The 15,380-nt window shown below is 39.9% G+C and overlaps 1 protein-coding gene across 1 annotated transcript; it reads right to left on the bottom strand.

Moving 5' to 3' along the window:
• Positions 1-904: 904 nt before the first annotated feature.
• Positions 905-13,729, bottom strand: LOC143512145 (myosin heavy chain, fast skeletal muscle-like). Its single transcript, XM_077002127.1, has 40 exons — positions 13,579-13,729; positions 13,260-13,472; positions 12,913-13,056; positions 12,622-12,778; positions 12,074-12,101; positions 11,877-11,991; positions 11,699-11,791; positions 11,532-11,595; positions 10,188-10,286; positions 9,992-10,095; positions 9,772-9,910; positions 9,552-9,670; positions 9,322-9,471; positions 9,058-9,228; positions 8,283-8,589; positions 7,714-7,781; positions 7,476-7,563; positions 7,286-7,403; positions 7,061-7,184; positions 6,504-6,640; positions 6,127-6,382; positions 5,812-6,054; positions 5,539-5,715; positions 5,295-5,440; positions 5,103-5,193; positions 4,626-5,015; positions 4,272-4,398; positions 4,073-4,191; positions 3,782-3,978; positions 3,490-3,673; positions 3,221-3,386; positions 2,994-3,118; positions 2,600-2,908; positions 2,305-2,508; positions 2,091-2,216; positions 1,778-1,948; positions 1,585-1,689; positions 1,408-1,503; positions 1,137-1,268; positions 905-1,016 (listed from the first exon to the last, which is right to left on the bottom strand). The coding sequence occupies exons 2-40, from the start codon at positions 13,458-13,460 to the stop codon at positions 1,002-1,004; spliced, it is 5,805 nt and encodes a 1,934-aa protein (XP_076858242.1). The 5' UTR covers positions 13,461-13,472; positions 13,579-13,729; the 3' UTR covers positions 905-1,001.
• Positions 13,730-15,380: the final 1,651 nt, after the last annotated feature.

Below are 15,380 nucleotides of genomic sequence, written 5' to 3'. Positions count from 1 at the left end.
CACTAGGCCATGACTGCCCACAAAGTTGTGTTGAACATTTATACAATACTACACAATATAAGCAAAACATACAAAATATAGACCAAATTGTATAGATATACAGATATAGTGGAATATAGTGCCGCAGTACAAAGTAGCTCTGCATGTGTGCTAGACAAAACATGCTATATACTCTATATATGCTGGTATTTCATATAATTAGCACCAAGTCTCTATTGTCTCTACCTTTGGAGTCCCTTTCCAGATTTTTCATTATGTAATTGATGCATATGTGATTCATTGGTAGTCAGTGGAATTTAGAGGTAAAAGCCATACAAATAGGTGTAAATCTGAAGTACTATTCTTTTTTATTTTTTACTATACATTTTGTCTTGTCTTTCTTTACAAATAAATTGTAACAGTATTGTACGCACACACACCTGTCTCCTCCCAGCTCTTTGTACAGTCCACTGTACAGTGTGCCTGTGTTTCATGGGTGTTTGTAGTTTGGCCACGCCAATTGTTATCTTTCCCTATGTTATTGTGTTTCACCTGTCTCCTTTTTTCTCCTCACTAATATATGTATATAAAGCTCTGAAGTTTGCCCTCTGTAGTCCGTTTATTAAATGTTCTGCGAGACACCACTGTCTCAGCTTCCTATTCCTCACTCACCATGACATTTATAATCGATGTTTTTACTGATTAGAGGTTTGTACTATGCATTCAAATCAGGCATTCACATATCTACTTTCAGCATTCAATTATACATGAACTGCTGCAGGATGTTTGTGTTTTTATATGCCACAAAAAGCTGTTTTTATGAGCATGTAAGCACTTCACCACATGTTGTAGGTGTTAGTTTCTTCATGAGTAAGTCTGCTATACAGTGTGTTTTGACCAGGTGAATAAAATGCAAACACTGTAGTAACTTTGCAGTTTTATTTCATTGCACTTGTGCATGAACATTTCACAGTACATACATGATTTTATTGCTTGGTGGGGTCCAAAATGGTCTTTGTCTCTTATTCCTCTTTGGCCTATAATGAATAAATGTATTGTTAGCACTACTTGTACTAATACTACTAGTTCAGAAGAAAAGTGGTATGTCGCTGCATGTAAATGGTAAATTGCATAACAAAATTTGTTGTTTAATTTACCTTTCCAGCATCTCTGCTCTTGGCTCTGAGCTTGTTGACCTGGGACTCAGCAATGTCAGCACGCTCCTGGGCTTCCTCCATCTCATGTTGCACCTTCCTGTACCTGGACAGGTGAGTGTTGGCCTGCTCCTCCTGGTAAAGAATCGGATATGACCCCAGTTAGAGCTGGTGATATGGTATAAAATATTGATTGATATTATCAGGGGGCAATTAAATGTAATGCTGTGCATATACTAAATGCACAGTGCATGTTGCCCAGGGGCAAACGTACAGCTTCCTCAGCCTGTCTCTTGTAGGCCTTCACTTTCAACTGTAGCTTGTCCACAAGATCCTGCAGTCTGATCACATTCTTCTTGTCCTCCTCAGTCTGCAGAGATTGGCTGTGATTTAGATTTTATTTGATTTGTACGGAAACATGGTTTGTGTATTTACTGAGTTCATGCACTACCTGATAGGTCAGCTCCTTTACTCTCCTTTCATATTTGCGGACTCCTTTAACAGCATCACCACTACGTCTCTGCTCAGCCTCAACCTCAGTCTCCAACTCACGCACCTATGGATCATATTTCATGCATACAATTTGAATTAGTAAACAAAACTACAGAAAACATTTCTTACTAAATATAAAGAGTGTAACATACTCTAGACTCCAGTTTCTGGAGCTGCTTCTTTCCACCCTTCATGGCAAGACTCTCAGCCTCATCCAGACGGTGCTGCAGATCTTTGACCGTGACCTCAAGGTTCTTCTTCATCCTCTCCAGATGAGCACTGGTGTCCTGCTCTTTCTTCAGCTCCTCTGCCATCATGGCAGCCTAGTGTGTGAGCCATGTCATGAGTTTTAGTTTTTATGTAGTGAGCCGCATTCATACAAAATTTGAAGGCATATATGAATTATGTAAATGGTTATAATTCATAGTTTGAGTGGGTAAAACAGTGTGGGTATTTAACACTCACATCAGTAATTGCTTTCTTGGCCTTATCCTCAGCATTTCTTGCCTCCTGGACTGTGTCATCCACCTCACCTTGGATCTGCACCAGGTCAGCTTCAAGCTTCTTTTTGGTGTTTATTAGACTGGTATTCTATTGACAAGCAAAACAAAAAAGCCATTATAACTGGTTACCAGCTACCTTCAAAGGAGCTCCAGTGTTTCAAGCTGAAATAACCAACCTGAGAGTGCAGCAGTGCCACACGCTCACTGGCATCAACCAGCTCCTGTTCAGCCACTTTGCGTCCTCTCTCTGTCTGTTCCAGCCCAGATCTCAGCTCCTCAATCTCTGCCAGCATCAGATTATTCCTGCGCTCCACTATGGCAACCTGTTCCTTCATGTCCTCTTGTCCTCTGACAGCCTCATCAAGGTGGAGTTGGGCATCCTGATGTTTAAAGGGATTAGGGCTGTAATTATGACCCAATAATGACTCAAGCTACATTCTCTGGATAACCCCCCAATACAACAAGTCCTACCTTGAGCTGTCCCTGGACGTTCCTGAGCTGTTTCTGAGCCTCAGCAGCCTGGCGATTGGCATGGCTCAGCTGAATCTCCATCTCATTCAGGTCTCCCTCCATCTTCTTCTTGATTCTGAGGGCATCGTTCCTGCTCCTAACCTCAGAGTCCAGAGTGCTCTGCATGGACTCAATAACCCTCTGGCTGTTCCTCTTGATCTGTTCAATTTCCTCATCCTTCTCAGCGAGTTTCCTGTCAATCTCACCCTTAACTTGACCAAGCTCAAGCTGGACACGAAGAATCTTGGACTCTTCATGTTCGAGTGTGCCCTGAGGAATGATATTGGTTGTAGTAAGAAATGTAGGACAGACCTAATCCTGCTTTCAAATTTGGTATCATTATGTAGGCTTATACCTCTGCTTCCTCAAGAGCAGTCTGGATTTCCGATTTCTCAGTCTCCACTGTCTTCTTTGCTTTCTCCAACTCATGGATGGTCTTTCCAGTCTCCCCGATCTGTTCAGTGAGGTCAGAGATCTCCTCTGAGGGGAAAATAGATGTTCAATTAAATGTGCTTGTTTATACACTTCTTTTGCTATAGTGTCAGTTATTCAAACAGGTGTGCTTATTAATAAGTAACATACGCTGCAGATTCTTGTTCTCTCTTTTCAGGGTCTCCAGCTGGTCTAGAGCTTCCTCATATGAGTTCTTCATCTTAAAGAGCTCAGTGCTGAGAGAGCGAGCCTCTTTCTGAGCTCCTTCCAGTTCAGCCTGGCCTTCCTCATACTTCTGCTTCCACTCTGCCAAGACCTGAAATGTAGAGGGAACATCAGATATTATTTCATATTCATGCTTACCATTATAACTCATGGTTTCACATTTCATAGACCATTTTCGATGGCAGATTTTTGACCTTATCAAAGTTCCTCTGTTTTTTGTCCAGGTTGCCAGCTAATGCATTGGCTCTCTCAACATCGATCATAAGGTCCTCTACTTCACCCTGTAGTCTCTGCTTGGTTTTCTCCAGAGAAGCACATTTAGAGTTCACTGCTTCAATAGATTCCTCTGCATCTTGGAGACGCTGGGCGAGTTTTTTCCTATGGAAATTTTGATGATGTTATTACATGCTTTTCTAAAAAGGTTTGATCATTAGGTCAGTTTTGCTGACTCTGTATTGTAGTGTACTGTTAATTTAATTCAATTACTTGGCCTCCTCAAGCTCCTCAGTACGTTGGATGGCATCGGTCTCATATTTAGATCTCCACTGAGCCACCTCACTGTTGGCCTTGGACATTCCACGCTGGAGTTCACCCTTTGCCTCCTGCTCTTCCTCAAACTGCTCTCTGAGCAGGTCACAGTCATGACGAGCTGATTGGACAGCATGAGCCAGGGCATTCTTGGCCTAGCAAATGTCAGTGTACTTGTTACTGGATTGCTGCTCAGTTGTGAAAAGAAATGTATTCCAATGGTATTTAGTAATGTAGTCCTTATAGTACCTTTACTTCCTCTTCAATTTGTCTCTTGAGCTCTTCAATCTGCTGTGTGTATGCTTGTTTTCCCCGAGTTAACTGGGAAACAAGTGCTTCCTTCTCCTCCAACTGACGGCTAAATTCACCTTTAAAAAAAATGGTAATTCTAGTTACATTTGTCAAACAAATCAACATTTTGATCTCTTGATTTGCTTTGACTAGTTACCATTCTCAGTCTGAAGTCGTGCTCTTTGTGCACTGATGTCATTCAGTTGACGGACATTTTCATCGCCTTTAGCTTTGATTTCACTCAGCTGATCTTCAAGGGTACGACACATCTTCTCTAGATTTGCCTAGAAATATATACATGACAATAAAGTACAAACAGGTAAATTGTTATCTTCAAGTGAAGCTAAATACGTAGGTACAACAGAGGACAAAACATTTATATATGTAACATATTTTCAACATTTCACGCCCATTTGGATTTGTCATGTGGATAAAGCAGAACTTTTTGGATGAATCAGAATGTTATTTTCTAAACACAATTTTTGTTTGTCTTAATGTGAATTAAAAACACCTTTGATTTTGCAACAGCCTCCATGTTACTGGACAGGTCATCAATCTCCATTTTGTATTCACTCTTCTCCTTCTCCAGCTTCTGTTTGACCCTCTGAAGGTTGTCGATCTGCTCTCCAAGCTCAGCAACACTGTCAGCTTGTTTCTTGCGGAGGGCAGCAGCTGTAGCTTCATGCTGCAGAGTGGACTCTTCCAGATCACGACGCAGCTTCTGGAACTCGGCCTCACGCTTCTTGTTCATCTCAATCTGAGCAGCAGTAGCACCACCAGCTTCCTCAAGCCTCTCACTGATCTCCTCAAGTTCTCTGGAGAGATCAGCTCTCTGCTTCTCAACTTTAGCACGAGCTGCACGCTCAGCCTCAATTTCCTCCTCCAGCTCCTCAATGCGAGCCTGAAAAATAAGTTTTTACATTTTAGAGATTTCTTTATTGCTGGATTATTTTTAATGAAATTCCATTATTTTGTATTGATGAATCACCTGGAGTTCTTTAATCTTCTTCTGAAGCTGGGCACCCATTGACTGTTCATCTTCTATCTTGCTTAATAATTGGCTTGTTTCAAAGTCCTTCCTGTTATATTATGACAGTATGTGCAATAATTAGATACTTTTATTTTAAAACATGCAGAGTGATTAGATTTGGTGCCAGTTGTAATGTGAGGTGATTTGTACTTTTTGATCTTCTCATCAGACTGCTGCTTGTCATTCTCCAGATCCATTATGGACTCCTGGGCCAGTTTCAGGTCACCCTCAAGCTTCCTCTTTGCTCTCTCAAGGTCCATGCGAAGTTTCTTCTCTTGTTCCAGTGAGCCTTCAAGCTACATTTTATGGGAACCAGCGCAATTAGGATCATCACACCTGATATTTGCTGAAATATTCCAATATCATGAACAGATACCACTTTTTAAATTCTTACATCATCCACTTGTTGTTCAAGCTTGGTCTTGGCTTTGGTCAGAGTGTTGACTTTGTCTTCCTCTGCTTGGAGATCATCAAGGGTCTGCTGGTGTGATTCTTGAAGGGCTTTCTTCTCCTTAGTGAGCTTGGCAATGCTTTCATCCTGAGAGGCCATCTCCTCAGTCAAGTTCTTGACCTGTGGAAAAGCATTTCAACACAATCTTTGTCGATGTGTAAAAGGGACAAAATACACAAGTAATCATATAATTTGAAATAAGTAATATGTTCAAACCTTGTTCTCAGTGGCATGTTTCTCCTTCTCCACTTTAGCCAAGGTGAGCTCCAGATCATCAATGTCCTTCTTCAGCTCAGAACATTCATCCTCCAGTTTCCTCTTCTTGGCAGTCAGCTCGGCATTGATCTCCTCCTCATCCTCCAGTCTCTCATTTGTCTCTTTGAGTTTGGCCTCAAGCTGGATCTTGCTCTTGATCAGCCCCTCACATCTTTCTTCTGCATCATTGAGGTTCTCTGTTTCCTGTTTAATGAAATATTATAGTAATTTTTTGCAAAGTCTGCAGAGACATATGTACTTGTCTTATGTACTTACAGATGTCACTTGCAGTTGTAGGTCATTTTTCTCCTGCAGAAGAGAAACCATCTTCTCCTCAAGCTCTTTCTTCTTGGCCAATGCCTTTGTCAGATCCTCCTTCATCTTCTCAAAATTTTCTTTCATGCTAGCCATTTCCTTCTCGGTCTCTGCAGTCTTCAGTAGAGGCTTGATCTTGAAATACAGCTTCATCCATGGCCAGTGTTTCACATTCATGAATGAGCGGATGTTGTATTGGATAGAGTAGATGGACTCTCTAGAATTCAAATTGAACCAGTTAAGTTCCATTCGTATCTATTATGTTTTATTCATGTCAACATAAATATTTAATTTTGTGTTGTATATGATACCGCATATTCTATGCTCATATTCTTTACCTCCTTTCCATCATCTTGACAAACTCCCTCCTCATGAGGTAGCCTCGGCACAGAGCCTGAGTCATAGTCACTAAATTAGCCAGTTTCTCATCTCGCATCTCTTCAAGGGTACCCAGCAGTCCAGCTTTGAAGAACACCTTCCAAAATAATAATAATAAATTAAAAATTTAAAATTAAAAGAATAAATAAAATATAATTAATAAAATATAATTTAAAGCAAATAGGATGGTTTCAGTGCATTCACACTTAGTGAAGACTTAAATTATCTACACATTCAAAAATAAAAAATATTATTTATTTCTTATCTCTTTTCCTTACATTACTTATATGTCAATTTTGAGAAGTGGATATGGAATATGTATGAAAGGTATAAAAGAATCATATTACAATATTACTCACAGAAAGGGAACTAAAGAAATTGAGAGCCATGTTTTAATCCAAATTATGTTGCCACTACACTATACTGTTCAGTGAAACATAAAGCAGTATGTTTTTTATGTATTGCTCTCATTCAGAGGAATAATAATAATGATGATGAAGATGATGGTTGTGATCACCTTTGTGTGTCCAAACTTGTACTGGGTGTGGTCCACATCAATGGAGCCCAAGAGTTTCTCTGAAGCTTTCTTGTTGTCAATGAACTGTCCCTCTGGGATGACACTGGCATTCAAGACTTTGTACCTGTTTATAAATCGATAGTGAAGTCTAAGTGGTAGCTTACTGTATTCATAACAATATTGAATTAATCACAGAATCTGGAATCCTGAAACTAAAGAAATTACCTTTGCTTGAAGTCAGCATAGAGGATTCTGCTGGGGAATCCCTTTCTGCAGATTCTGATACCCTCTAGCACACCATTACACCTCAGCTGGTGGATAACCAGGAAGTTCTCCATCAGACCTACAATGGCCATTGTAATATTACAATGTCTGCAGTAAAATTATAATTTATAGAAATCAGAAGAATACGGACCTGGAGTTTTGGACTCATTTGGAATCAAGCAACGCACAAAATGAGGGTGAGTGCTCTTCAAGTTGGTCATCAGCTTGCCCAAGTTCTCCTGTGGAGATTGACATTGTCGTCCACTTATTTAAGATATAATTTGTTGCATAGATTAGTTTATGCATATTGCAGTGCTTACTGCTGGCCCAACTTTCCAAGGTGAATGTAGCCTTATGCGTTTCAGATTTTTGTGTAAAATTGTTCTTACCCTGAACAGAGCAGACACAGTCTGGAATGAACCACCCTTCTTCTTACCACCCTTCTTAGCACCTTCAGCTGTTTGGTGAAGAGAGTTCAAATTAATTGTATTTTCTAATGCATTTCAGACCAGAAGTATCATATTTACTACATGTCAACATGTCTTTTACGGTGGCATTTAGCATCTGCTGACAATCAGAATGATGTATTTAATATTGTTGTTTTAGGTTGGTTAGCATTAGTATCCAAATATATAATTTTTTTTAGTATAAAACACTGATATATTTGCTTGAGAACTCATGTTACTTTAATAAATCACAAATGTTGTGAATTTAATGATGTAAAATGCAAAAAAAATCACGAAGTATATGAGTATATCACCAGAAATATCTAATATCTAATTAGATGAAAATTTCTTGAATATTGGCTGACACTGACCACAGTTCAGTAACCTGTTTGTCCACTATTACTAGAGCAGTTGTGCTGAACTTGAGAGATTACCTCAAAAGGTTAGCCTTGTGAATAACAATATGCTCTGCTCATAGCTACAAAAACACAGCAACAATGATTTAATCTTACCTTCAGCACCAGGATGGGCTGCATACAGGAAGGACAGAAGTTTGTTTGCTGCCTTTTGATAAAGCCCCACAACAGACTCATTCAGGGGGTCCTTGTTCTTGTCCAGCCAGCCAGCAATGTTGTAGTCCACAGTGCCAGCATAGTGCACCAGGGAGAAGTGGGCCTCAGCTTTGCCTTTGGCTGGTCTTGGCTTTTGGAAAGCATTGCATTTGCCAAGATGCTGGTCATACAACTTGTTCTTGAAAGATGTGTCTGAGGCCTTGGGGAACATGCACTCCTCTTCAAGGATGGAGAAGATGCCCATTGGCTGTTGGTGACAGATTTTCATATCACTTCAATAGTACTTGTATAAATGGTTGTTGACTTAACCAATGAATATGTGCATGTCCTCATATTTCAGGAACATTGTCATAGCACACACTCCTTTGTATAATCTGCAGTCATGGCCTGGTGGTTAGGGAACTGGTCTTGTGACCGGAGGGTCGTGGGTTTGATTCCCAGGCCTGAGGCCATGACTGAGGTGCCCTTGAACAAGGCACCTAACCTCAACTGCTCCCCGGGCGCCAGGCTAGAGCTGCCCACCGCTCTGGGCACGTGTGATCCACAGCCCCCTAGTAATCACTAGTGTGTGTGTGTGTTCTAACTGCACAGATGGGAGGTGGAGGACAAATTTAGATTGCGGTGTAAAATCACAATTGACAAAATATGGCACATTTACAGTTTAACAGTAAATCTGAGTCTTAGTATTGCAAGTCTTGGTCTTTTCACCCCGTACCTTCTCAATAAGCTCAATGCAGGCAGCCAGGTCCATACCAAAGTCAATGAACTCCCATTCAATTCCTTCTTTCTTGTACTCCTCTTGTTCCAGCACAAACATGTGGTGGTTGAAGAACTGTTGCAGTTTCTCATTTGTAAAGTTAATGCAGAGCTGCTCCAAGGTGTTGAACTGTTTTAAAGCATGGATGTTAATATTAATGTACTTACTGTTACACTTTAAATATATTATGAAATGCTAAGTGTAAAATCGACATATACTTACATCAAAGATCTCAAATCCAGCGATGTCCAACACACCAATGAAGAACTGCCTTTGCTGCTTTGTGTCCAACATCTCATTGATTCGGATGACCATCCACAAGAACATTTTCTCATAGATAGACTTGCAAAGAGCGCTGACAGAATTATTGACCTGGAAAATTCATACATAGACTTTTGATCTGTAGCAGGTTATTAAAAAAGTATCTCTGATGTTGGGAAATATTACATTACCTGTGGTACAGTTTGGCCTTTGGTCACAAACTCATTTCCAACCTTCACTCTGGGGTAGCACAAAGCTTTCAGCATGTCAGCTGAGTTCAGGCCCAGGAGGTAGGCGATTTTATCAGCCACTGAATTGTAAAAAGTAATAGTGATATTCATTAAATCAATTGCTTATGTATGTTACTTATAATGGAATTGAACAAATCTGGTGAAGAGTTGTGATATTTACCCTCAGTGCCATCAGGCTCAGCCTGCTCCTCTCTCTGCTTCTGCTTGAACTTCATGTTCCCATGGTGCATCACAGCTCCAGTCAACTTGTAGATGCCTATTTTCTCTTCAGCACTGAAGCCCAAAATGTCAATAGAAGTCTGTGTTTAAAGAGAAGAGGAAGGACAAATGAAGATGTATTTTTTTTATTTGTCACTTAAGCTCTGTGAAGTTATACTTACATCTGTAGCAATGAACTCTTCCACGTCATTGATGCTCTTGACTGTGATTTCACCCTGGCTGATCATAGGGTAGTCATAAGGGTTGGTGGTGATGAGCAGTGCCTCTGTGTGGATGTGAAAAATTTACATTTGGATACAAGTGTTAGTGTAAATAATGCAACAAAATTGATAGTGAATAGGAATTAGTAGTTCATACCAAGCAGCTCTGGTTTGTGTCCTGTCATGAGCTGGTAGAAGATGTGGTAGCTCCTCTCAGCAGACAGCTGGAAAGTGACTCTCGACTTCTCCAGTAGATCTGTTCATATATTTGTATTAGTTTTTCTTTATCAATGTGCTTCATGGAGAAACCCTATGGCTGTGTTCGAAATAGCTTACTACATACTGGATACTGCATAGTGCACTCAGTATATACTGGATAGTGCATACTGGTCCTCGTAGTATGCAGTACAGTTTCCAATATATATGACAAAAGCAAAGCATACTACGGGGTCACGTGAACATAGCGTTGCATGATGGGATGCAGTACACCATAAAGATAGCTCTGATTTCATACTGTAATATTTTGCGGAAGTAGTATGTCATCTGGGGATGTTTCGCATCTTCTTCTTCTTCTTTTGGCAGTTCTCGTTTAGGGTTCGCCACAGCAGATCAAACTCCTCCATCTGGCCCTGTCCTGAGTGTCCTCCACTGACACACCAGCCACTCTCATATCCTCTACCACTGCATCCATAAACCTCCTCTTAGGACTACCTCTCCTCCTCTTGCCTGGAAGTTCCATCCTCAAGACCCTCCTACCAATATACCCCTCCTCCCTTCTCTGTACATGTCCAAACCATCTCAATCTCGCTTCTCTAACTTTATCTCCAAAACATGCTACATGTGCTGATCCTCTAATAAACTCATTTCTGATCCTATCCTTCCTCGTCACTCCAAATGAGAATCTCAACATCTTCATCTCAGACACCTCCATCTCCCTCACCTGTCTCTTTGTCAGTGCCACTGTCTCCAGTCCATACAACATAGCAGGTCTCACTACTGTCCTATAGATCTTTCCTTTGATTCTAGACGACACCCTTCTATCACAGATCACCCCAGACACTTTATGCCATCCACCCACCCCCACCACTGGCGATTGATCGATTGCACCCCCCCCGGTATATGTCCTGGCACCGGCCCTGGTTTGCCCTCTCATCCACACACATGTACTCCTGCTCACTACTTTCATTCCCCTGCTTTCCAAAGCATATCTCCATCTGATATCCAATCATCCAATGATGCGGATGTTTCGCATACTGGACAAATTATTTTTATTCGCATACTGCATACTGGATACTGATGTGGTGCCCAAGCTGTTCACCAGTAGTATGTAGTAGGCTATTTTGAACACAGCCAATATCTTCACAACTGTGCTATTGAAAAGATTGTGCATGTATGTAATATGTTGTTTAATCATGTTATATAAAAATGTATGTTTATTTCTTGCCACTTAATACATGACATAACGGTATAAAAGGATGCACTCATTATGACTGAAACTTACATGTTTCAATATCAGCTGATGCCAGCTTTCCAGTTTGTCCAAAATGAATTCTGATGAATTTACCCTGGAAATTCAAAAAAATGTTTTGTAGTTGTCTGTATATATTTTTAAAGTTACCTATTAATTACACTCCATTAGAATTTTGGACACTGGTGTAATGTACTTACAAAACGAGAGGAGTTGTCATTTCTCACAGTTTTGGCATTACCATAAGCTTCCAGCAGGGGGTTGGCTGCTACAATTTGGTCCTCCAGCGACCCCTAGACACACAGGAATTTATAAAAGGCCTCTGAGCAGGACTTTATTCTTCATACATACTTAATTCTTCAATACCAGGTCAGTTACCTGCATTTTGCCAGGAACAGGCTCTGCCTTCTTCGCTCCACTAGTCATGCCAACCATCGCAAAGTACTGGATGACACGTTTGGTGTTCACAGTCTTTCCTGCACCAGATTCTCCACTGGAGATAGAATCAGTCTATCATTTAGATTTCTATACAAAAAAGTCTATACTTTTCAACTTTATAGTGAGTCAACACTTACGTAATCAGGACAGACTGGTTTTCACGATCTGTAGAAATAATGAGCATTTCTTAGTTGTGTTATTGCATTCAGTTTTACATTTAATACATATAACCTTTTATTCACTCTTTGCTAAACAGATATTAACCAAACTTTTGCTCAGGTACTTTATGTTCATGTTTATATCAGAAACAATGTTAAAATTGCAAATAAACCTGAATGCTGTTCTTCTACAAAGGTACTGAACCATATCCTAGCAGTCATTATGAACTGATTACCAGTTACTTAAGTTATCAATTTTGTCAGTTGTGATTTTCACCCATTCGGAATTGTCCTCTTTCTTTAACCCATCTGTGCAGTGAGAACACATCCAGAGTGGTGGGCAGCTGTTAACTAGTTAGGGTTAAATGTCTTTTCTCAAGTCATAGCGTAGTTAGAAATCGACCCTACGATCATCTGATGACAAGGTTCGCTCCCCTACCACTAGACCATGGCTGCCCCTCATGCAATGTAATTCCTTAAGCAATGTAAATCTTTAACAAAAAAATTGTTATTGAACAGTGTCATACCAGTGAGCATGAACTGATAGCCGTTATCAGAGATGGAGAAGATGTGGGGCGGGGCTTCAATCCTCTTTTTGCCTCTGTATCCAGCCACAACAACTGCATCATATACTGGGAGCCACTTGTAGGGGTTCACAGTGACGCAGAACAACCCTGAGTAGGTCTACAGGAGAGTCCAGAGAAATGGTCCTACTGTCATGACAATATACTCTTTCACATTCATTCTCCATAATTTTGTCACAATAATATACTCTTTAATATTTATTTGCAAAAGCTATGATCCTTTGTTAAGCTTACATAGATCATCCATGCTGCGTAGCGCTCTTTGAGGTTAAACAGCACAGCAGGTTCGTTGAGGTGGGTCATCATGGCCATGTCCTCCATTTTGTCATATTTGGGAGGGTTCATGGGAAAGACTTCATCCTCCTTCACTGTGAGCTTCTGTGAAAGGATAACATTAAAGGTCTGCATAACAGTAGCTTCTTCTGAAATTACTAGCTCTGTTGTCCCTGTATGAGTTTCTGCACTTGACTGCACATTTTTTTATATATTAATTAAACACATCTTTATACAACTCAGCAATTACATTAACAAGCCAAGATGCATCTAGAACTACTCATGCCATCAGTTTTCTTTCCACTTACTTGGCCACACAGCGTTTCAACAGTGGCTTTGCCTCCCTCTTTACTCTTTAGTGTACCCTTGAGGTACATCTCCTTGGGCTCACACACAAACACTGCTGTTTTGGCATCAAAAGGTTTGTTCTGGGCCTCAATCCTCTCCTTCTCTGGCTTGCGGAGGTAAATGGCCGCCGGCCCAAAACACTCCATCTCTGCATCCCCCATGGTGGTGTTTTCCTGTGGAGTCAAATCGTGCACTTGTCATTCATAATATGTTACATTTTAAATATTTCACATAGCATCTATGATTTTTATGCACAAAAGTTTATATGTAACATTTTACCTAGAGACAGTGGCAGGCAGAAATAGGCTGGTAGTTCGTGGGCACTGAAAAATAAGCAAAGGACCAATTATAGCAGTTAGTGCATCAGTATGAAATTTGAATCAAATTAACCTTATTCAAGAATTCTATAAATCATCAATTGTTAATCAGCAACAAGAACACCAAAATACTCTCACCTTGCAGGGTGTCTGGGGTAGTCTTAGTGCTTGGGGAAGCTCTTATATAGTACTATTACTGTTCACTCAGCAGAAGTATTAAGCTATATTTGGTCTTGGATTCTGACCTAATGTGTTTCCTCCAGTCATTTCTGAGGCGCTCATGCCACATAAAACCATTTAATGATTTAATGGGTGTTCTGTAGATAGGGCTCTGCCCTTCAGATTTCAAATACTCATGGTTATCAGTCGATGTTGCTGTTTTATTTACATTTTAAAAGATTTTTAGAACAACTTTCACCCTTATGACATTTGTGACAGTTTCTGATATAATTTCAGTGTCACCAGAAGTACGTTTTAAAGTTTGTTCATTTGACATTCTCAACAATCATCAGGTTTTTAGGTCTCATCCTATGCCCAAAACATTCTTCATTGTAACCTGCAATTACTCCCTTCATTTCTCCCATAGGGGATATCCATGTCTACATAATTTGAATAGGTTCTTGGATTACTGCTAAAGTTTATGAATATACACATAAAAAACAGAAAGCACTGACTAACCCAGATAGCATACTGAGATCTCCAATTTAGCCAACTGCTTACTCAAGCAGAGTATCAAGTGGAAAATAAACTAATGATGTATTGCCTATACAAGATTATAAAATACCCTTGGCAGATGATTACTAGGTAATTAAAGTTCAGATGACACTGCTTGGGATGCACTGGTTTCATAAACTGAATACTGAAATAGAATATCATAGCATAATCTTCTTATTAGGAATTAGTGCAAATATAGATGGCAATTCCCATGTTGTCAGAGGTCAGGAATTTTAGCCTTCTGACAGCAGTATAAAAGTTTAGTCAGATCCCCAAAGAGTTTTCCAGATGCAGGAAAAAAGCAGTCTGAGAAGTAAGTCACTTGCCTTGTATATTATTTTGCATGGCTTATGCTACTTCAGTCACATTTAGTTACACTCCCATTTGTAAACTGTGACTTTAGCAAATTCGTGGGGAAAAGCTGGCAAATTTTAAGACATTCCTATAAAAAAATCTGTACCACTAGTTTATAGGAATACATTGCTTTATGAAATAATGATCAATTTATCTTTTTTTTTAACTTTATAAACTTCAAATGTACACAGTATTTAAACACGTTTTCGTGTTTGTGATGTTTAGTGATATTTGAGTGTGTTCTTTATCACCCAAGTTTTCGCTCTAGGCTGCAAATGGTGGTCACATATGCCTGAAACAGTGTTGTAACATTTTGTTCAAATGAGTGCATAATAATTTGCCTCATTTATTTTTAGAGCCCTGCACCATTACCTTTTAGATGGTTATTTAATTCATGGTGTGTTCAAGTCCTGTCAGTAACAATCAGTGTTGTTGGACACTATAACTCCTGCATAGGCATGATAGTTGAATGAACTGGAAGTTCTAATTAAATCTGCATGCCAAATGGGGCCAGCCGCATTATTTTAGGTGGCCCGCGACAGCTTAAAAAGCCTAATTGTCAAAAAAAAAAAAAGTCAAATGCGTGCAGTGACCAAAAATTACATTTCCCAGAATTATGTACCCGTGAAGTGACGGCATCTCGATACTGCAGTGTTTCCACATCGATGCGATTTTCCCATTAAGTGTAATTGAGAA

Source organism: Brachyhypopomus gauderio, chromosome 1 (genome assembly GCF_052324685.1).
Source record: "Brachyhypopomus gauderio isolate BG-103 chromosome 1, BGAUD_0.2, whole genome shotgun sequence".
Classification (NCBI taxonomy): domain Eukaryota; kingdom Metazoa; phylum Chordata; class Actinopteri; order Gymnotiformes; family Hypopomidae; genus Brachyhypopomus; species Brachyhypopomus gauderio.
This window is presented reverse-complemented; position numbering and strand designations above follow the sequence as displayed.